The sequence below is a fragment of the Mandrillus leucophaeus genome, unplaced genomic scaffold (genome assembly GCF_000951045.1).
Source record: "Mandrillus leucophaeus isolate KB7577 unplaced genomic scaffold, Mleu.le_1.0 Scaffold1296, whole genome shotgun sequence".
Taxonomy (NCBI): domain Eukaryota; kingdom Metazoa; phylum Chordata; class Mammalia; order Primates; family Cercopithecidae; genus Mandrillus; species Mandrillus leucophaeus.
Genome location: NW_012101250.1, coordinates 443,636 through 461,052, shown reverse-complemented (window position 1 = coordinate 461,052; position 17,417 = coordinate 443,636). Strand labels below are relative to the sequence as shown.

General features: G+C 41.0%; 1 protein-coding gene across 3 annotated transcripts; it reads right to left on the bottom strand.

Annotated features, from left to right (window-relative positions):
- Positions 1-15,203: 15,203 nt before the first annotated feature.
- On the bottom strand, positions 15,204-16,913 carry PRKCDBP (protein kinase C, delta binding protein). 3 transcript variants are annotated; one of them, XM_011972514.1, is made up of 2 exons: positions 16,359-16,913; positions 15,204-15,830 (listed from the first exon to the last, which is right to left on the bottom strand). In XM_011972514.1, exons 1-2 carry the CDS (start codon positions 16,740-16,742, stop codon positions 15,423-15,425), a joined length of 792 nt encoding a protein of 263 aa, XP_011827904.1. In that variant the 5' UTR covers positions 16,743-16,913; the 3' UTR covers positions 15,204-15,422. The 3 variants fall into 3 exon arrangements, with proteins under 3 accessions (XP_011827904.1, XP_011827905.1, XP_011827906.1); XM_011972515.1 differs by having other exon boundaries at positions 15,204-15,827; positions 16,359-16,806; XM_011972516.1 differs by having other exon boundaries at positions 15,204-15,824; positions 16,359-16,806.
- Positions 16,914-17,417: the final 504 nt, after the last annotated feature.

Genomic DNA, 17,417 nt, shown 5'->3' with positions numbered 1-17,417 from the left:
CAGCTTCTCCTAAGCATTTTAGTCCTTTTTCCTGTCACAGAAGTCTTCTCTGCCCCCTCCACTTTGTCCTGCCTGAGCTGAACAAATCACCAAACCAGGCACTATGGACTGCGACTTGGCTGTACAGGTGCCCTTTCCATAACAATGAGGTTCTTGACAGGCATGACTCTTAAGTGGACATGAGTCTCCGGGACTTTAAATCCTCCTTGTTACTTTCAGACAAACTGCTGACAAGCCCGGTCAGCATGCACTGACCTGAATGCCCTTTTCTACATCATTAAACCCCTTTTTAACTTTCCACTGTGGTGATGATGTGTATCTACACTGGATCCACACTATGTTTCTTCCCCCTTTCTGTTTAATCACACCTAAATCAAAAGCAGAAAATCATAGTTAAAGCTAATTTGTATGCATATTAAATATTAAAATCCATATTAAAATTAATGACATGGTGTTATGGTGAGACCCCTTAATAACACTACCATGTGACAATTTTCTATTTTCGCTTACTATTGCTACTAACTTCGTGTTGGTATCAGTTGTTCCTCCACAGGTGAAAAGTACATTTGATAGCAGCATGTATATGTAAATAATTTACAAATGACACAATTTTTATAATTATTTTTAAAAATTAAAAACCCTCTAAAAAACTAATTTTTAAGATATCTCTGAAAAATATGTATACTCTTACCCTTTTGTATCTTATCCAAAAAATTACTTTTTGCAAATAATCTTATATGCTTTCACTCCCCTTTATTTTGCTTTGCTGGTGGCTCTGATGGTGTATGTTCACTGGTGCCTTTTTGGGAGAACACTCCAGAACCCTGTTCTACCACAGACACAGAAAGATGTTCTGATAATGAGTACTGGTATTTTGGAAAATAAAACAAAAAACAAAATTTCACCACATCCCTGTGAAAATATTTCTACACATTCCTGGAGTTTGTCTGATGTAATATCATTGGCAAGGTAGAAGGTCATCCTAAATTAACTTTGCATCTTTTTCCATTATGCACCATATGAAGAAGCATGAATTGTAGAGTCTTCACAACAGAAATAGCTTGTTCTATATTACAGGACTCCAGATTGAGGGATTCATCTTGACTAACAATATTGTTACATTAATTCTTCAACACAGTCTCTTATATTGAGTACTGTAGAGAAAAAGGCATAGAATAAGTTTATTACTGACTAGGAATCTAGATGTGTATAAGAGACAGGTCTCTTATATTGAGTACTGTAGAGAAAAAGGCATAGAATAAGTTTATTACTAACTAGGAAATAAATAATTATTACTAAGAAAAAAATAAGAAACCCAACTTTCTCTTTACCAAACAATTTACCTGGAATTACAACCTGTATCATTGCAGTGCTTTTATGAATTCTAGGCAATATCTTCTCTCTAACTTAAAAAATAAGTAAAACTTAAAAAAAAGAAAGAAAGAAAAACAAGTGATAAAACTTAAAGCTTCCCCATCTCACCCTTCATCACATGCTAGGAGAATATCTTTCACCAATTCTTAACTATAGATACCCAAGTAAGAAATACTCTGTTTAACGATCACATCAGGGATCAATCAAATGTTGAGGTTTACCAACCTCGGCAATATTGACATTTTAGATAGGCTAATTATTTGTTGTAAGGTACTATCATGTGCATTGTAAGATGATTAATAGCATCCCTGATGTCCATCTACTAGGTGCCAGTTGTGACACTAAAAAGTGTCTCCAGACATTGGTAAATGTCCCCCCGGGGTGGGTGGTGGAGGGGATGCCTGCAGTTGAGAACAATTGGTCTAGAGAAAAGACAGCAATTGACCTAGTTTAGATGGAGTGCATAATGCTGGGTCAGTTAGCTGTGAATCAAGGAGCAAGGATTAGTAAAGTACAGCATAATTCTATTTGAATCTATGTGGCTACTCCTTCAAGCAGTGCTGAAAAGTCAATCTGCTGAGTGTTCACTCACTGTGGAGATTCCCTCTAGGGTTTGGCTTTTGTAGCTTTGCTCTTTGTTGAAGTCGTGCTATGGTCTGATTGTTTGTGTTGCCCTAAAACTCATATGTTGAAATCTTAACAGACAAGGTGATGATATTACAAGGTGGCACCTTTGGGAGGTGACTAGAGATTAGATCATGAGAATTAAAGGGATTAATGTCCTTATAAGAGAGGCCTAAGAGAGAGTCCTTCAGCCCTTCTACCATGTGAAGACAGAGAGAAAAAGCACCATCTGTGAACCAGAGGGCAGACCCCTACCAGATGCTGGATCTGCCAGCATCTTGATTTTGGACTTCCCAGTCTCCAGAACTATAAGAAATAAATTTCTGTTGTTTATAAGCTACTCAGTTTATTGTATTTTCTTATAGTAGCCACAACAGACTAAAGCATGCTATTAAGCTTTTTAATTTATTATATTTATTTTTAATTTTTGTCTGTAGTTATTTCTTATTTGTTTTTGAAGTTTTTCCCCTGTTTTAGGTATTTCTATTATCCTCACAGTTTTAGTATTCTGCCGTCTTCAAGTAAGCTTTAAGTTGATTTTTGTCCAATCTGAGTTAGAATGTTGTTTTTTCTATTTAGCTCCCTCTCGTTAGTATAACCTGAAATTTGCTAGGTAAAATGTGTGAGTTTTATTATGTCTGTATTTCAGGAAGAAATAAAAGGTGGATAGTCATGACTGTATATTTGAGGCTTACTTGTTTATAAACCTTGGAAGTCTGCAGCCAAGTTAGCAGCTAGTCGAAAAGGATTAGAAGAACAAACCCCTCACCATCATAAAGTTCAATGTATTTAACAGTCTGGCTGGGTAATTAATGCTTAAATGTCAAAATTAGTCTGCTTGAAGTATTCTTTTAGATACCCCAACCCACTGACCTAGAGAAAAGATCAAGATTTCAGCCTTTCCCTTGAGAGAAATGTTGCAAGCCGAGTTTGAGAAACTCAGAAGAGAAATCCTAAAACATGAGAAATTTCTTCTGAGATAGACTGCTTGAAAGAGCTGAGAGCTTTCAGAGACATTGTGAGATCAGCAAGATTTCCCCTTTGAAATCTTGCATTCATCCCCAAACCTAGTTGGAGCAAGGGCAGAGAGGCCGCACTCTGTAGCAGAATATCAAAGCACTGGCAATGGTAGAATGGGAGAAAGCTTGAAGAACACAGACTCCTAGTGACAGAGCAAATTGCTTCCAGGAAAGTAAGCAGAGCATTCTGGGTGGCAGTGACAGTGTGACAGCAGTCGTCTCAGAGTTGGGTGCAGTCAGGAACTTGCATCTATCAAAGTACATGAGGGACATCTACTTATGCCTAGTAGAAAACAGTTCTTAGGCACCAATTCCCAGCAAAAATGGAGGTACTAACACCTACCAGCAAACAGGCAATTATGAAAGAAGGATGATAAGCTCAGCCTGTTTTGGATGGACTGGGAATTAATGTATTTCCATCACTAATTGGTGATTTGGGGAGAAACAGAGGCTACAGAGGTAGATTTTATGGTTCAAAGAGGACACATCAATTCCATTTCTTTTACCTAAGGCATACTTTTGGAAGGAGCTTCTTCTTACTCAGAGAAGAGGAGAAGGGATGCTATGTTATATACCAAGGGCCCATTATGAAATGGAACAAGCATTTTATGACTTCTGAATATACATGTAGCATTGCAAAGTTCTGAAAGATAAACTCAATACGTCCTTACCCTCAGGGAGCTTACAATACAGTGAAGAATGGAACAATTGCACAAACACAGTATATAATAGAAAAGTCATACAAGAATGCCACTTTGACTAAAAGGAAGAGAAGTTCATATGTTTTTAAAAATCAGGAATAGCATTCTGACCAACTGAGCATATAAAATAGATTCAAGTATAAACATTTAAGAGATAATTTCAGGAGCCCATATGAGAGTCAATGAGATTCTATGCTAGGATAGTGGCAATGAAACAGAAATGAAAGAATGGATTTGTGAAATGTATACCTAGTATCTTCAAGATTGGTTGACTAATTGCATATGGGAGATAATTGAGATGGGGAGAAAGGAAGCACTGGGAATTGGGGCAATGGAGATACCATTAGCTGAAGTAAGGAAGAAAAAGGGAAATCAGATGGAAGATGGCAAGCTTGTTTTTGAGGTGCTGCTGTAAATACAAGACACCGAATATACAAGAGGCTGGTGATTATATAGGCTGGTACACTGCATGCATAAGAAGTTGGTGATTACATAGAGTGTTGTCACCTCACCTTATTTTCCCCTGGTTAGGACTCCTGTCTTTTGATTCTGTCTGTTCACAGTCACACCCCTGGTTTAAAGATACTCTGAGAAGCATAAGTATGTATGCCTTGAAAGCCAGTGCTTAGGATTCATGCCATCACCACCGCCTATACCTGTCACCTCTTTATTTAGCCTTAGCTCCCTATGAGTAACTCAAACGCCTACGGTTTTATTTTCCTGCATGTGTTGGCGCTGATGTAATTGGGATGAGCCAGCTCAGCTGGAATGGAGGAGTACGCCATTACGAAGCTCTGTCAGGGGAGGAATGATTGACTGCAGCAACTCGGGAACTGTCTCTCTCTCTCTTTCTTTCTTTCTTTCTTTCTTTTTTTTTTTTTTTTTTTTTTTTCCTTGCTTCTCAGCACAGTCCTGATGTGGATGCTGGAAGGATAAAATTTACAGTCTCAAGACACGATTCTCTATAAATCAAATGAAGGATTTTTACTAAATTGAGTCTTTTCAACTCTTCTCTGAATTCTCCGTATGTCAGCATAGAATTGCTTCAATCTTCCTTTCGCTACTACTTTATGCTCATAAGTTTCATTTTCACTTCTGACAGCTTTTATTTGCTTGGGTCTATTTTTCAATGTTGCTGAACATTTTTGATGTTTCCTCTTCACTGTTTATAAAAGGAATATGTACTCATTGTAAACATAACTTGATTTGGAAGTTAAGAAAAAATATAAAGAAGAGAGTATGTGACCTAAACTCTCACCACTATTACCATTTTGATCCAGTCTTTTCCCTCTTATGTACATTTTAATTTTAAAACATAGTTGGAATCATACTATGTAAATTATTTTGTTTTCTGGTATTTGTAACCATTATATAATTAGAATTTTCTCACATTATTAAAATTAGTTTAAATCATTTTTGATAGCTGCATGAAATTTTATTATTGCAGATGTTGTATTTTTCTTTATGATATTAGCTCTTATGCTGATTGCCTAACTCTTTACGGTAAAAATTTCCTGGGCTATGCATGTGTCTATACATAGCAAAAAGAGAAAAATGAAAGAATGAAAACCAAAATGATACAAAGAAAAAAAGACATAATTTTTTTTTTTTTTTTTTTTTTTTTTTTGAGACAGAGCTTCGCTCTTGTTGCCCAGGCTGGAGTGCAATGGTGCAACCTCTGCTCACTGCAACCTCCACCTCCCAGGTTCATGGGATTCTCCTGCCTCAGCCTCCAGAGGAGCTGAGACTACAGGCATGCACAACCATGCCAAGCTAATTTTTTAAAATATATTTTTAGTAGAGACAGAGTTTCACCATATTGGCCAGGCTGGTCTCAAACTCCTGACTTCAGGTGATCCACTCACCTCGGCCTCCCAAAGTGCTGGGATTATAGGTGTGAGCTACCACATCCGTCATGTTCTATAAATTTTAAAAACAAATTCTATCAAATTAAAGAAGTAATAGTTTCTACTTTATGTAAAATGTTCCTGCACATTTTACATAAAGTTGGCATGTAAAATGTCAACTTTAAAATGGAGAAGATCTGAAATAATGAGGAATCTTAATTTAGCAAAGAAATTGGATAGAAGACAAGATTTTGGACATGAAAGAGGGTGACAATGGAGATAGGTATATTCTCCAAATTCACCAACCATCTCTAAAGGAATGGCAAATAAAAGACTGGAAACAAGTCAAAACATTGAAATTGTAAGTATTTATTCCTTTGCTGGTTGTAAATTGATAATTTGAACTATGATATTCTGTTTGAAATGTAAATGTTTAATCTTTCCATCCATGGTGGAAAAGAATGTCTTCCAGAAGTGGGGAGTAAGGGGACAGGAGATGTATTCTGACCTCAAAATTATGTGACAGTGTTTCCAAAATATATTTGCTTGAACAGATGTCCTCTAAGCAAATGTTATAAAATACTCAATTGGGGACATGAAATTTCCATTCATAAGCATAAGAAACTTATTTTTGAAACTTATTTTTGCTTATTTCCATAGATTATTGGGGCACCAGTGGTATTTTGTTACATGAGTAAGTTCTTTAGCAGTGATTTGAGAGATTTTGGTGCACCCATCACCCAAGTAGTATAAACTGCAACCTATTTGTAGTCTTTTTTCCCTCGTCCCCTTCCCTCCCTGTCCCTCTGAGTTCCCAAAGTTCATTGTGTCATTCTTAGGCCTTGCATCCTCATAGCTTACCTTCCACTTATAAGTGAGAAATACGATGTTTGATTTTCCATTCCTGAGTTACCTCACTTAGAATAATAGTCTCCAATCTCATCCAGATCTCTGCAAATGCCATTAACTCATTCATTTTTATGGCTGAGCAGTATTCCATCATATGTATATGTATATGTATATGTATATATGTGTGTGTGACATATACATATATATATATATATATATATATCTCACACAGTTTCTTTATCCACTTGTTGATTGATGGGCATTTGGGTTGGTGCCACGTTTTTGCAATTGCAAATTGTGCTGCTATAAACATGCATGTGGAAGTATCTTTTTTGTATAATGACTTCTTTTCCTCTGGGTAGATACCTAGTAGTGGAATTGATGAATCAAATGGTGGTTCTTTAAGGAATCACCACACTGTTTTCCATAGTGGTTGTACGTACTAGTTTACATTCTCACCAGTAATATAGATGTGTTCCCTGTTCACTGTATCCACACCAACATCTATTATTTTTTGGTATTTTTATTATGGCCACTCTTGCAGGAGTAAGGTGGGATCGCATTGTGAAACTTATTTTTTGAAGAGCGTGTTTTGACCAGAATAAATATGTGAATTACACCTGTAAGAAGTTGAGAAATTATAAATCTTATCAGCTTCTGGTTAAATGTGTGATTTGTCTGTGAAGATGTTTAAAAAAAAAAAAACTATGAACTTTGTTTACTCCAGAATGATCTGTGGTTTTCAAGTATACTGAAGTAAGAAGGACTCTATTTGAGGAAAGTAAACTACCACCATGAGTTAAAACATGTCTAAAGCCACGGCTTTTTATTTTTTTTATTTTTTTCCAGAATGGATTTTCCAAGAAACTTCACTTTCAGGGATAAGTAGGATCTTGACAGGCTGAATTAAGCAACATATCAAGGAGGGAAAAAAGATACCTAAAATGAAGTATATCACATATTGTTTCTAGTGGGAGAAATGAGCAGAGAGGGAGTCTTTTGAGCCAGTTCTGCCTTGAGACAATGCTTCAGAATCAAGAAGGGGAAGAATCTATCACAGTTCCCATTTTAGTAAAGTTTCTGCATGAGATTTCTTAAGTTAATCTGTATAATTTTAAGTTTGGCAACTTTTATACTAAATGTTTTGTTTCAAATACAAAAATATAGCAGTAAAAGTATATAATGTAATATAATATGATACAATATAGTAAAAAACATAATATCTCTCAGTTTGGACATTTCCTTATTAGATGCTGCTAATTAAAATAGAAAAATGTTTACTGGTGAAATAAGCTGTGTCTGGACCTTAATTTTTAAAGATGGCCACATGTTTTATCTCTGGCTTATATAATCATGCAAATTATTACAAAAAATGCATTTGGGGAATATGGGAAGGTCATATTTTAACCTATGCAAACAGTGTTACCCTGGATGAGGTTATATTTTGCTTTAATTTTCAGAGAGATTTTTGTTATGCTCAGATGATGCTGAAACCCTGTTTGGATCTATATTCTATAAAATCAATTTTAAGTTTCTTAAACAATAGGAGGAGAGAAAATGATACATATTTATCATACTACACACAATATTTGCTATACCCATGCATTCTTATGCATTTTTACCATGTTATAGAATATATCAGTTCTCCCTAAAGCCCAAAATGGGTGTCCTTTTATAATATGCTTGGATAAAGTAAAATTATGTTTTTAAAAATGAAATAACAAGTTTCTAATGTTTTAAACAAGAATACAATAAGCAAATGGTTTGATCTGAGAATATCTAATATTGGCTTATCAAAGATTGTGAAAGGATGTTGTACTAAAGTGAACAATAGTTGCTTTGACAAAAGAAAAATAACTTGAAAGAGTTAAAGTAAGTAAGAATTTGAAGTTGAATAAAAACATCAGAATAAGGCTGGATGCGGTGGCTCACACCTGTAATCCCAACACTTTGGGAGGCCTAAGCAGGCAGATCTCTTGAGGGCAGGAGTTCAAGACCAGTCAATATGTAAAAACTTAGTCTCTACTAAAAATAAAAAAAAACTAGCAGGGTGTCCTGGTAGGCACCTGTAATCCCAGCTACTTGGGAGGCTGAGGCAGGAGAACCGCTTGAACCTGGGAGGCGGAGGTTGCAATGAGCTGAGATCGCACCACTCCACTCCAGCCTGGGTGACAGAGTGTCTCAATTAAAAAGAAAAAAAAATCAGAATAAACTCATGACTCTAATAGACTCTGATTGTCATAAGAACATTTCAAGCAGCTGTTGATGTCATCCTGCCTGCAAGGGAAGCATGGGAAACAATCTACTCAATAATCAGACTTGGGTCTCTTATACTGGTTTGTCACAGAAGGTATCACCAGATAAGTTGGGTCAAATATTAGAAAATCAAGGCAAGACTGGAATAGACTGTTGTAACAAGAAAAAAAGAATACCTTCACAGATGATTCAAGTATTTAAGAAAAAAACAGACAAAAAAGCTTAGTCTGTTTTGTGCTGCTATAACAGAATACCTGAGATTCAGTACTTTATAAAGAACAGAAATTTATTTCTCACAGTTCTGGAGTCTAGAAAGTCCAAGATCAAGGTTCTGGCATCTATTGAGGACCTTCTTGTTATGTCCCCACATGATGGAAGGCAGAAAGGGGTCAACCCACTCCCACAAGCACTTTTTATAGCAGCAAATCCATTCATGAGGACTGTGAAAATTGTCAAAATCAAAATGGAGTCACTTGTGTTAAAAACCCTGACAAAGAGAGCTGAGGAAGGCTATGAAGGAGGGATTCTTGTGCATGAATTCTTGATATCACAAAAGACTTTGCAAAACCACAGCCTGCACAAAAGCCATCACAACCTTACCCATTAAAAAAAAAAAAAAAAAAAAAAATGCTCCTGGCCAGGCACGGTGGCTCATGCCTGTAATCCCAGCGCTTTGGGAGGCCGAGGCGAGCGGATCACCTGAGGTCAGGAGTTCGAGACCAGCCTGACCAACATGGAGAAATCCCATCCCTACTAAAAATACAAAATTAACTGGGCATGGTGGTGCATGCCTGTAATCCCAGCTACTCAGGAGGCTGAGGCAGAAGAATTGCTTGAACCCGGGAGGTGGAGGTTGCATGAGCTAAGATCACACCATTGCACTCCAGTCTGGGCAAAAGGGCGAAACTCCATCTCAAAATAATGATAATAATAATAATAATAATAATAATGCTTCTGGGAGGACATCTGCCTAGCGACTCTCTGTCCAATCTTGGGCTGGCACCACCTTTGTTATTAATCCTTGTAGTCAAGAATAATTATCTCAAAACAATTATATAATCCTCCTCATTTTTCCTTTAAAAACCTTTGTCTTCCTTTATATCCCTGAATATACACATAATTTACTGGGGCAAACATACATATTCCCATTGTAATGCCTATTCCCAAATAAACATCATTTTCTTCTAGAAAGTCTTCCTTTCCATTTGTCAAAAAAAAAAAAAAACACGTTGAAAGGAGTTCCCATATACCAAGAAGTGACAGGTAAGCATAAGGAGAAAACCTACCAGCCAGCAATTGATACCAATTGAGTCTTTAGAAAGAGCCATAAATTCATAACTATTCTAAAAATGAGAGGTGGGAGAAGGGAAAACATACTAAAAAGTAAGATATGTATCTTTCAAATTAGCTTTATAAAATTATGAAATAATGATCAAGTTACCTGAATCAAACATTCAGAGCATTGGTCAACACAGATGTTAACAATTTCAAATGGTAAGCAAACATAAGAAGGGTACATTTATAATCTTTTCAGTTCAAGAGTATTAAAATACATTTTGACTAGCCAGATTTAGAGATATCTAAAAATTAGGGCAAAACAGGTAGACTGTTGGGTAAAGTGGGTAAAGAAATAAAGAATAAAACACGCATGTAAATACATAAATAATACAAGAAGTAATAATGATATCATAAAATTAATGCTATATTTAAAATAATCCACATTACTTTAGAATGGTCTAGTCCTTGAGTCTCTGAGAAATAAAAGGAGTTGTTTAAATTGGGTTGGACTGCTCTGTCTTCATTCTGTGTTGGAGAGAGGAAGATCTATAGAAGTCTAGAAACAATATGACTCATAATATGGGATCATCTCAAACCTATCTTCTCTAATAAACCAGACTTCCTAACAAAATATCCATGCTTAAGACACAGGTGATGGATTAAATAAAATAGCTATCAGAATAATCTCATAGGACTGGGGGTAGGGGAAGATTGTTGGACTCTTGTTTCAAAATGACTGAATAAAGACTGAGTTTTCCACCATCATGTTAAAAATAATTCTAAAACAGAAAAGAGGATCATGAATGCAAACTCTGTCTGTCTCTGATGAAACTAAGATACATCTGAAACCACAAGGATAGATGTCAAGACAGTACAGAACACTTTAGTGTTGGAAATGCTTGTGGAATAGACAGCATTCAAGTTCTATTCAATGCTGAGGTTGTATGAGTCCTCTGCTCACAATAAAGGAAAATCAAAAGGACCTCTAGTCCTTAACTAGGGAAGAAGTTTCTACCAGGAATGTATATATTTTTGCCCATGTAAGAGGCATGTCACAGCAAAAGGTGGGCATATTAGATTAGATTATCCTGCCCATTACTTTTATCCAGTTTCTACTATTCTATTGCATTATACATAGTTTAAGATCTTACTTTGGCTTCCCATGTAGACTTTGTTGAAGGATGACAAATGTTTTGAATAGCTAGCTAGACTATTCCAGTCACTTGGCCATTAGATTTCTTACGGAAATTAATGAATCCAGAAATCAAATTAATCAGTGTTTTCTGAGTGCAGTTATTGCAGATCAGTCTAATCTTGCTGGAATGCATGATAAATTTGTGTTTCTGGCCTGAAGAGTTGAGAGCCAAAGTGAATTTTAATGATCCACTAATGTGCCTTCTGCCTGCTTAAACAGCTGCCTAAATGCCACACATGCTGGATGACAAGTTGGTATTCTGTATCATTGTCTCTACTTCCTTTATTTTACTTTTTTAAAGGCAAGGTCTCATTCTGTCACCCAGGCTGGAGTATAGTGCCGCAATCATAACTCACTGTAACCTTAAAATCCTGGGCTCAAGCAATCTTCCCACCTCAGCCTCCCAAGTAGCTAGAACTACAGGTGTGCCCCCAAGCCCAGCTAGTTTTTTTTTTTTTTTTGTTTTCTGTAGAGACAGGGTTTCACCATGTTACCCAGGATGGTCTTGAACTCCTGGCCTAAAGCTATCCACCTACCTCAGCCTCCCAAAAGGCTAGGATTACAGGCATAAGTCACTGCACCTGGCCATTTATTTTTAACAATATTAATAATAATAACCAGCAGTGATAATGGAGAACACAATATAACAAAATGAGCTATTAAGAAATTTAACTAATTTTGTTTTAACTTGATTTTATTATTTCTGCTATAGACAACTCAGGAAGAAATAAAAAGTAATATTCCTTTCCCTTGAGAAATTAGTCAAGCCTTTGGGTTTCTAGGGGTCAAGATGTTTTATTTGGAAAATGCACATTTAGGTTCTTAATTCTGATTGTGGGTTGAACAGGGAAAATCGAGTAGACTTTCAGGAATTTTGAAAAAAAAAGGATTTATTTTTCCTTGGGGACAGAGAACTGAGCCTGCTCATACCAGTCCCATTGAGACGGCCACACCTTGAAAGGGGCACAGTCTTGAGCACCAGGTTTGGGAGCCTGCAGGAGAAGTGCTAAATTTCCCCAGACCAAAGGGAGCTACTGCAGAGCCACCCTCCATGGAAGGACCCCTGCCCCCCACACCTTCTCTACCCCTAACTGTCCCCAACATATTGCTGGACAGGCTGACCTTGGGGTAATTAGATGAGGCACCAACTAGGACACTGGTTCCCCGACACGGACATCGTGTGGTCATAAGGAGCAAGGGCAGCAGAGATATGCAAAGGCTGAGAGATGGTGTGAGCCCCATAGTACTGCACAATCTCGAAAATGGGAAGACAACTAAAATTACTAATAATCAACTTCCCAACAGCATGGCAGGCAGGTGGGGGCTTAAACTCTTCTTATTGAATCCATGAAAATAAAAATGTGACACCACTTGAACTCAAGTGTCAAGGAGTAACTCATACATGTAACTCTGGTCCCAATAGTAATCCCCAATGTCCTTATCTAAAGAACACCCCCACAAACCCTTATCTGTATCCTTAGTCTGTTTTCTTTTTCTTCAGAGCTCAAAACCAGAACGCCCTTGTGGTTCATGTGTTTACTTGTTTTTATCTGGTTTACATCTTTACTTACTTATTACCTGTCTCTTCCTACTGGAATTTGACTCTATAGAGGTATGGATCTTGTCTTTTTTATGTGTCACTGTATCCTCAGATTTTATTTTATTTACTTTATTTGTTTATTATTTATTTTATTTTTTGAGACAGACTGTCACCCTCTTGCCCAGGGTGGAGTGCAGTGGTGCAATCTGCAGACTCTGCCCCCCAGACTTAATCAATTCTCATGCCTCAGCCTACCAAGTAGCTGAGACTACAGGTGTGCACCACCACACCTGGCTAACTACTTGTGTATTTTCAGTACAGACGGGGTTTCGCCATGTTGACCAGGCTGGTCTCAAACTCCTGGACTTAAGCAATCTGCCGGTCTCAGCCTCCCAGAGTGCTGGGATTACAGATGTGAGCCATCACGCTGGTAGTATCCTTAGATTCAAAATAGTACCTGGAAGACCCTAAGAGTTCAGTAAGTACTTGTTGAATGAGTGGACAAATGAATTATATACCTGAAGCTTATGGAGCAAAAATGATACCTCAGCACTGCTATGCACTTGATTTATGTCACTTAATCTTTGCAACAGCCCAAGTAGGGGGCTATAATTATCTCATTTGATAGATAATAGAACAGAGAACCCAAACTACCCACCACTGAGCTCTACTGCCCCTCACCATTCCTGATTTCCATCTCACTATTTACCATTTCCAAGAACAATTCCTTATATATCTCCCACTTTTCCTCCTTCAGGTTGGGTCATGCCCCTTCCCCATTTGCTCTCAAAATAGCTTACATGTAACTATCATTCATTACAATTGGTAATGGTATCTCCCTCTAAATCCTGAGCTCCCTGAGGTGTTCATGAGACCTAGCATAGGGCCTCGAACAAAGTAGGTATTAAAAATGTTGTTATAAGATAGTGACTGAATGAAGGAGTATATGACCGTGCTCCTCATCCTTAACCACCCCAGTCCCACTTCTAGCTTTTTATTTTTTTCCTTCCTTTTTTTTTTTTTTTTTTTTTTTTTTTTTGAAACATGGTCTCGCTCTGTCGCCCAGGCTGGAGTGCAATGGCTTACCTGCAACCTCTGCCTCCTGGGCTCGAGTGATCCTCCCACCTCAGCCCCCCAAGTAGCTGGGACTACAAGCACAAGTCACCACATCCAGCTAAATTTTGTATTTTATGTAGAAATGGGGTTTCATCAACTTGCCAACGGTAGATTCGAGCTCCGGAAGTCAAGTCCTCCACCCACCTTGGCCTCCCAAAGTGCTAAGATTACAGGCATGAGCCACCGCGCCCAGCCCCTTCTGTGATATTCTTGCTTTACTGCTGCAGGGAACTCTCCTCAGCCCCTTAAGAAGGTCTACCCTGTGCCAGACACAGTACTTAGTGTGGGAAACACAGAAATGAATAAAACTGTCCCTACTGCAAGGGAGCCACAATCTAGTAGAGTGCAGTGGGGGCATAACCACAAACCCTCACAATCAGTGCAGTTAGCACTAGAAGTGTGCAAGTGGTGCTTTGAGAGAAGGAAGAGAAACACCTGGCCCTGAAACAGGTGTGCTTCTCTAAGTTTGGCAGGACAGCAGGGATGAGAGTGAGAGCACAGAGCTCAGTGTGACTCAATGGTAGCATGAGGGGAAGTGGTGAGAGATGAGGCTACAAAAATAGGCAGGGACCAGATCACAAAGGGTCTTTATTCTGAAGATAATGGGGAAGCACTGAAATATTTGAATCAAGACAATGATGTGATGAGATTGGCAGTTCAAACACTGGTCCAGTGAAAGTCCTGAAATAAGGCAGCCGCTGTATTAGAAAAGTGGACAGATTGCAGAGGTAAAATCAATAGAATAGCTGTTTCCATGTGGGAGGGGGATGAGAGAAAGTCCTTGAGCCAACAAGGACTCCCAAGTTTCTCTGTGGATGACGGTACCATTCATTGGTAAAGAAAACACAAGAGGGGGAAATATTCTGAACCATACCTAGTAGGGCCTGCCACATAGTACGTGTTCAATAAATGGCTATTGAATGAAATGGAATTTAAAAGGTAGAAGATACTTGCTACTTTTGAAGTACTTTTCAACTGCAGCTCAAGACAGGGGTATGGGGTGTATGCAGCTGGTAGGGGAGGCCTAGGCATGAATGTCAGCCGAAAAGTACCCAGAGTAAAAAAAGGGCCAAGAAAGGAATACTGGAAAACCCAAGTTTTAGGAGGTGCTAAAGGAAGAAAAGACTAAGAGGAAAACCATTAGTTGACACTTAGTAAGCAACTACAGAAAGGACTGTACTCGATGCTTTAAAAAAAAAAAATTGCAACTGTGTGTTCCCATGAGGAAAGTTTAAAGAGCAAGTGGTCAGAAGGATACTTCTATATGTCACTGGAGTCTAGAACCCAGGACTCCGTGGAAACTGGAGAAATCGTACAATGATTCCAGGTTCCAACATTTGTCTTATTCCTTGTAACTGCCTTCCCACATCCAACTGCTTCCCCATCCCTTCTCACGGAGTCTGGTTCGGGTGAAATTACTTTTATTGATGGTGAGGGCGCAAGCAGGTGTGAGTGGCTGCACCTCTTTCAGAGGACACAGAACTGGGCTTAAGGAAGGGAGGGCCAGAGCGCCCGCCTTGGTGGATGCAGGATTCGCTCCTTATTAGGGCGTGAGTGCTACATTCTGAAAGGATTTATTTTAGGACAAGGCACAAGCACAGGGGAGACAGGCAACACCAGCCCTCAGGCTGCACTCTCTATGTGGAGAGGAACTTCTTTGGCAGCCCCAGGTCTCCTGGGATCTTCCTCGGTGTCCTGCGGAGGCTCTGGCTCCAGCACCAGCATGGGCTCCAGCTCAGGCTGGGCTTCCAGCTGGGCTTCAGCGCTCCGGCCAGGCCCAAGGCGAGGCGGCTTGACCGGGGTGGGCGGTGGCGCTGCAGGGCCTTTCCGGCCCGAAAGGGCCCTTCGGAGGCTCTGTACCTTCTGCAATCCGGTGCGCCGCAGCCGCTGGGCCCTGGACTCCACCGGCTCCTCGTCCGAGCTCTCTCCAACTTCGGCCTCCAGCTGCTCTGGGCCCAGCTCGGACTGGTCCTCTGGGCCCAAGGGCTCTGGTGCCTTCTGGAAAGCGCTGGCTGGGACTTCACCCTCCTCCTGCATATGACGGACACAGCACTGATCCTGGCAGCTCCTTACCCCCAGCAACCCGAAACTCACGCCTTAATTACACAAGGGAAACCTTTTAACTCTGCAGCCAAAGTCTGGGGGTAAAGGCAGGCGTGGGAAGGTAAGGGGAGGGAAAGTTGCGTGCGAACTGCAAAACTTTGTAAAGTAGGTGAGGCCTGGTGAGGGGCGAGAGGAGGATGGTGCCCACAGTCACGGAATGCCCTTTCAACCACCGTTATTTTAGGGATTGACTGGGACTTAGACCAAATTCTGCGGACGTGGCCTGAGCTAGAGCTGGGCGGGCTTGGATTGGCCAGGCGGGGCTCAGGCGTGAGAGGGAGGGATGGGGCTGGGTCTTGGGAAATGGGTGCGGCTCTGCGAGTCTGTTCCACAGCAACAGACGGCGGGAGGGGTCAGGAATGTGGGTGTGGTAGGTGGATGGAAGCGGGGAGCCCCCAGCTGGTGGCCCAAAGGCCGGCAAAGGCCCCGGACTGGGGACCATTTGAGGTCACTGACCTTGAAGAGCAGAACGTGGAGCTTCCCGCGCGCCACCAGCAGCCCATGGTTGGCCTCCAGCCGCTGCACCTGGGCTGCGCGGCGCACCGCGCGCTCTTGGGCGGCGTTGGCGTGCGAGCTTACGCGCTCCGCCTTGGCCAGCAGCTGCGCCAAGGTGTTGCTGGTGGTGTCGTGGCTGCGACTCAAAGCGCCCAGGCCGCTCTGGATGCGGCGCACGGACCCTGCCAGGCCTCCCTGCCTTCGAGCCAGGCCTCCCTGCCGCTCCCGCAGCGTCTCCAGCATGGAGGCCAGCTTCTCCAGCAGGGTCACCACCGTCACGGCGTGCACGGGACCCCCAGCCGGCGCCTCGGGCACAGGCCCCGGCTCCAACGCACTCTCCCTCATGATCCCTGACCGCTCAGCTCCGTCTGCCTGAAACCGCTGGCTGCACTACAGTCTGGGGCTGCCTTTCCCTGGCTCCTCCCCAGCTCCAGCTGTGACTCAGGCAGGCGGAGTTGGCCTTCTGGGGCAGCGGGAGGGTGCAAGGGCGTGGGGATGTCGGCAGCGGGGTCTCTTGAAAGCGTTTCGCCTTCCGCTGCCCCGCCCCGGGGTACTGGGAAGCATGTTGGCCCCAAATCGGCCCCCTGCAAACCCTCTCACTGTGAGTTTGAGTTACCCTCCTCCGCTCCAGTTCCCTGGTGTGCCTGTTTCTGGTCTCTCCACTGCAAAGGGCGAGTTACGGAAATTTTTATTTCATGCATAGTTTCTAGTGGGCGCAGAAACTATGTTGGCACGGCAAGAGGGGCCTCAGTCGCCGTCCACTTTCGGCCTCCCACACCGCTGAAGATTGTATTTTCGTGGCTCCCAGGCTGGACACAGGCGACAGGGACGCCCTGTAACATTCTGCTTACAGATCGCGAACTGTCAAGGCCCGAGGCCCCGCTTTGTGACTGGACAGGCTGCTCATTGTGGGCTGGCGGGCGGGGCATCCTCTGGTGTTTCCCTAATAGTCATCACCAGGATTTAGCCGCAGGCTTCGTTTCCTGCTTCTCTATTTCGTCCTCTTGGGTAGAATTATCC

Coding starts and splice junctions, on each gene's coding strand:
- PRKCDBP (XM_011972514.1), bottom strand. CDS start 16,742: ATGAGGGAGAGTGCGTTGGAGCCGGGGCCTGTGCCCGAGGCGCCGGCT. Junction 15,831..16,358: donor TCCACGTTCTGCTCTTCAAG/GTCAGTGACCTC, acceptor CGTCATATGCAG/GAGGAGGGTGAAGTCCCAGC.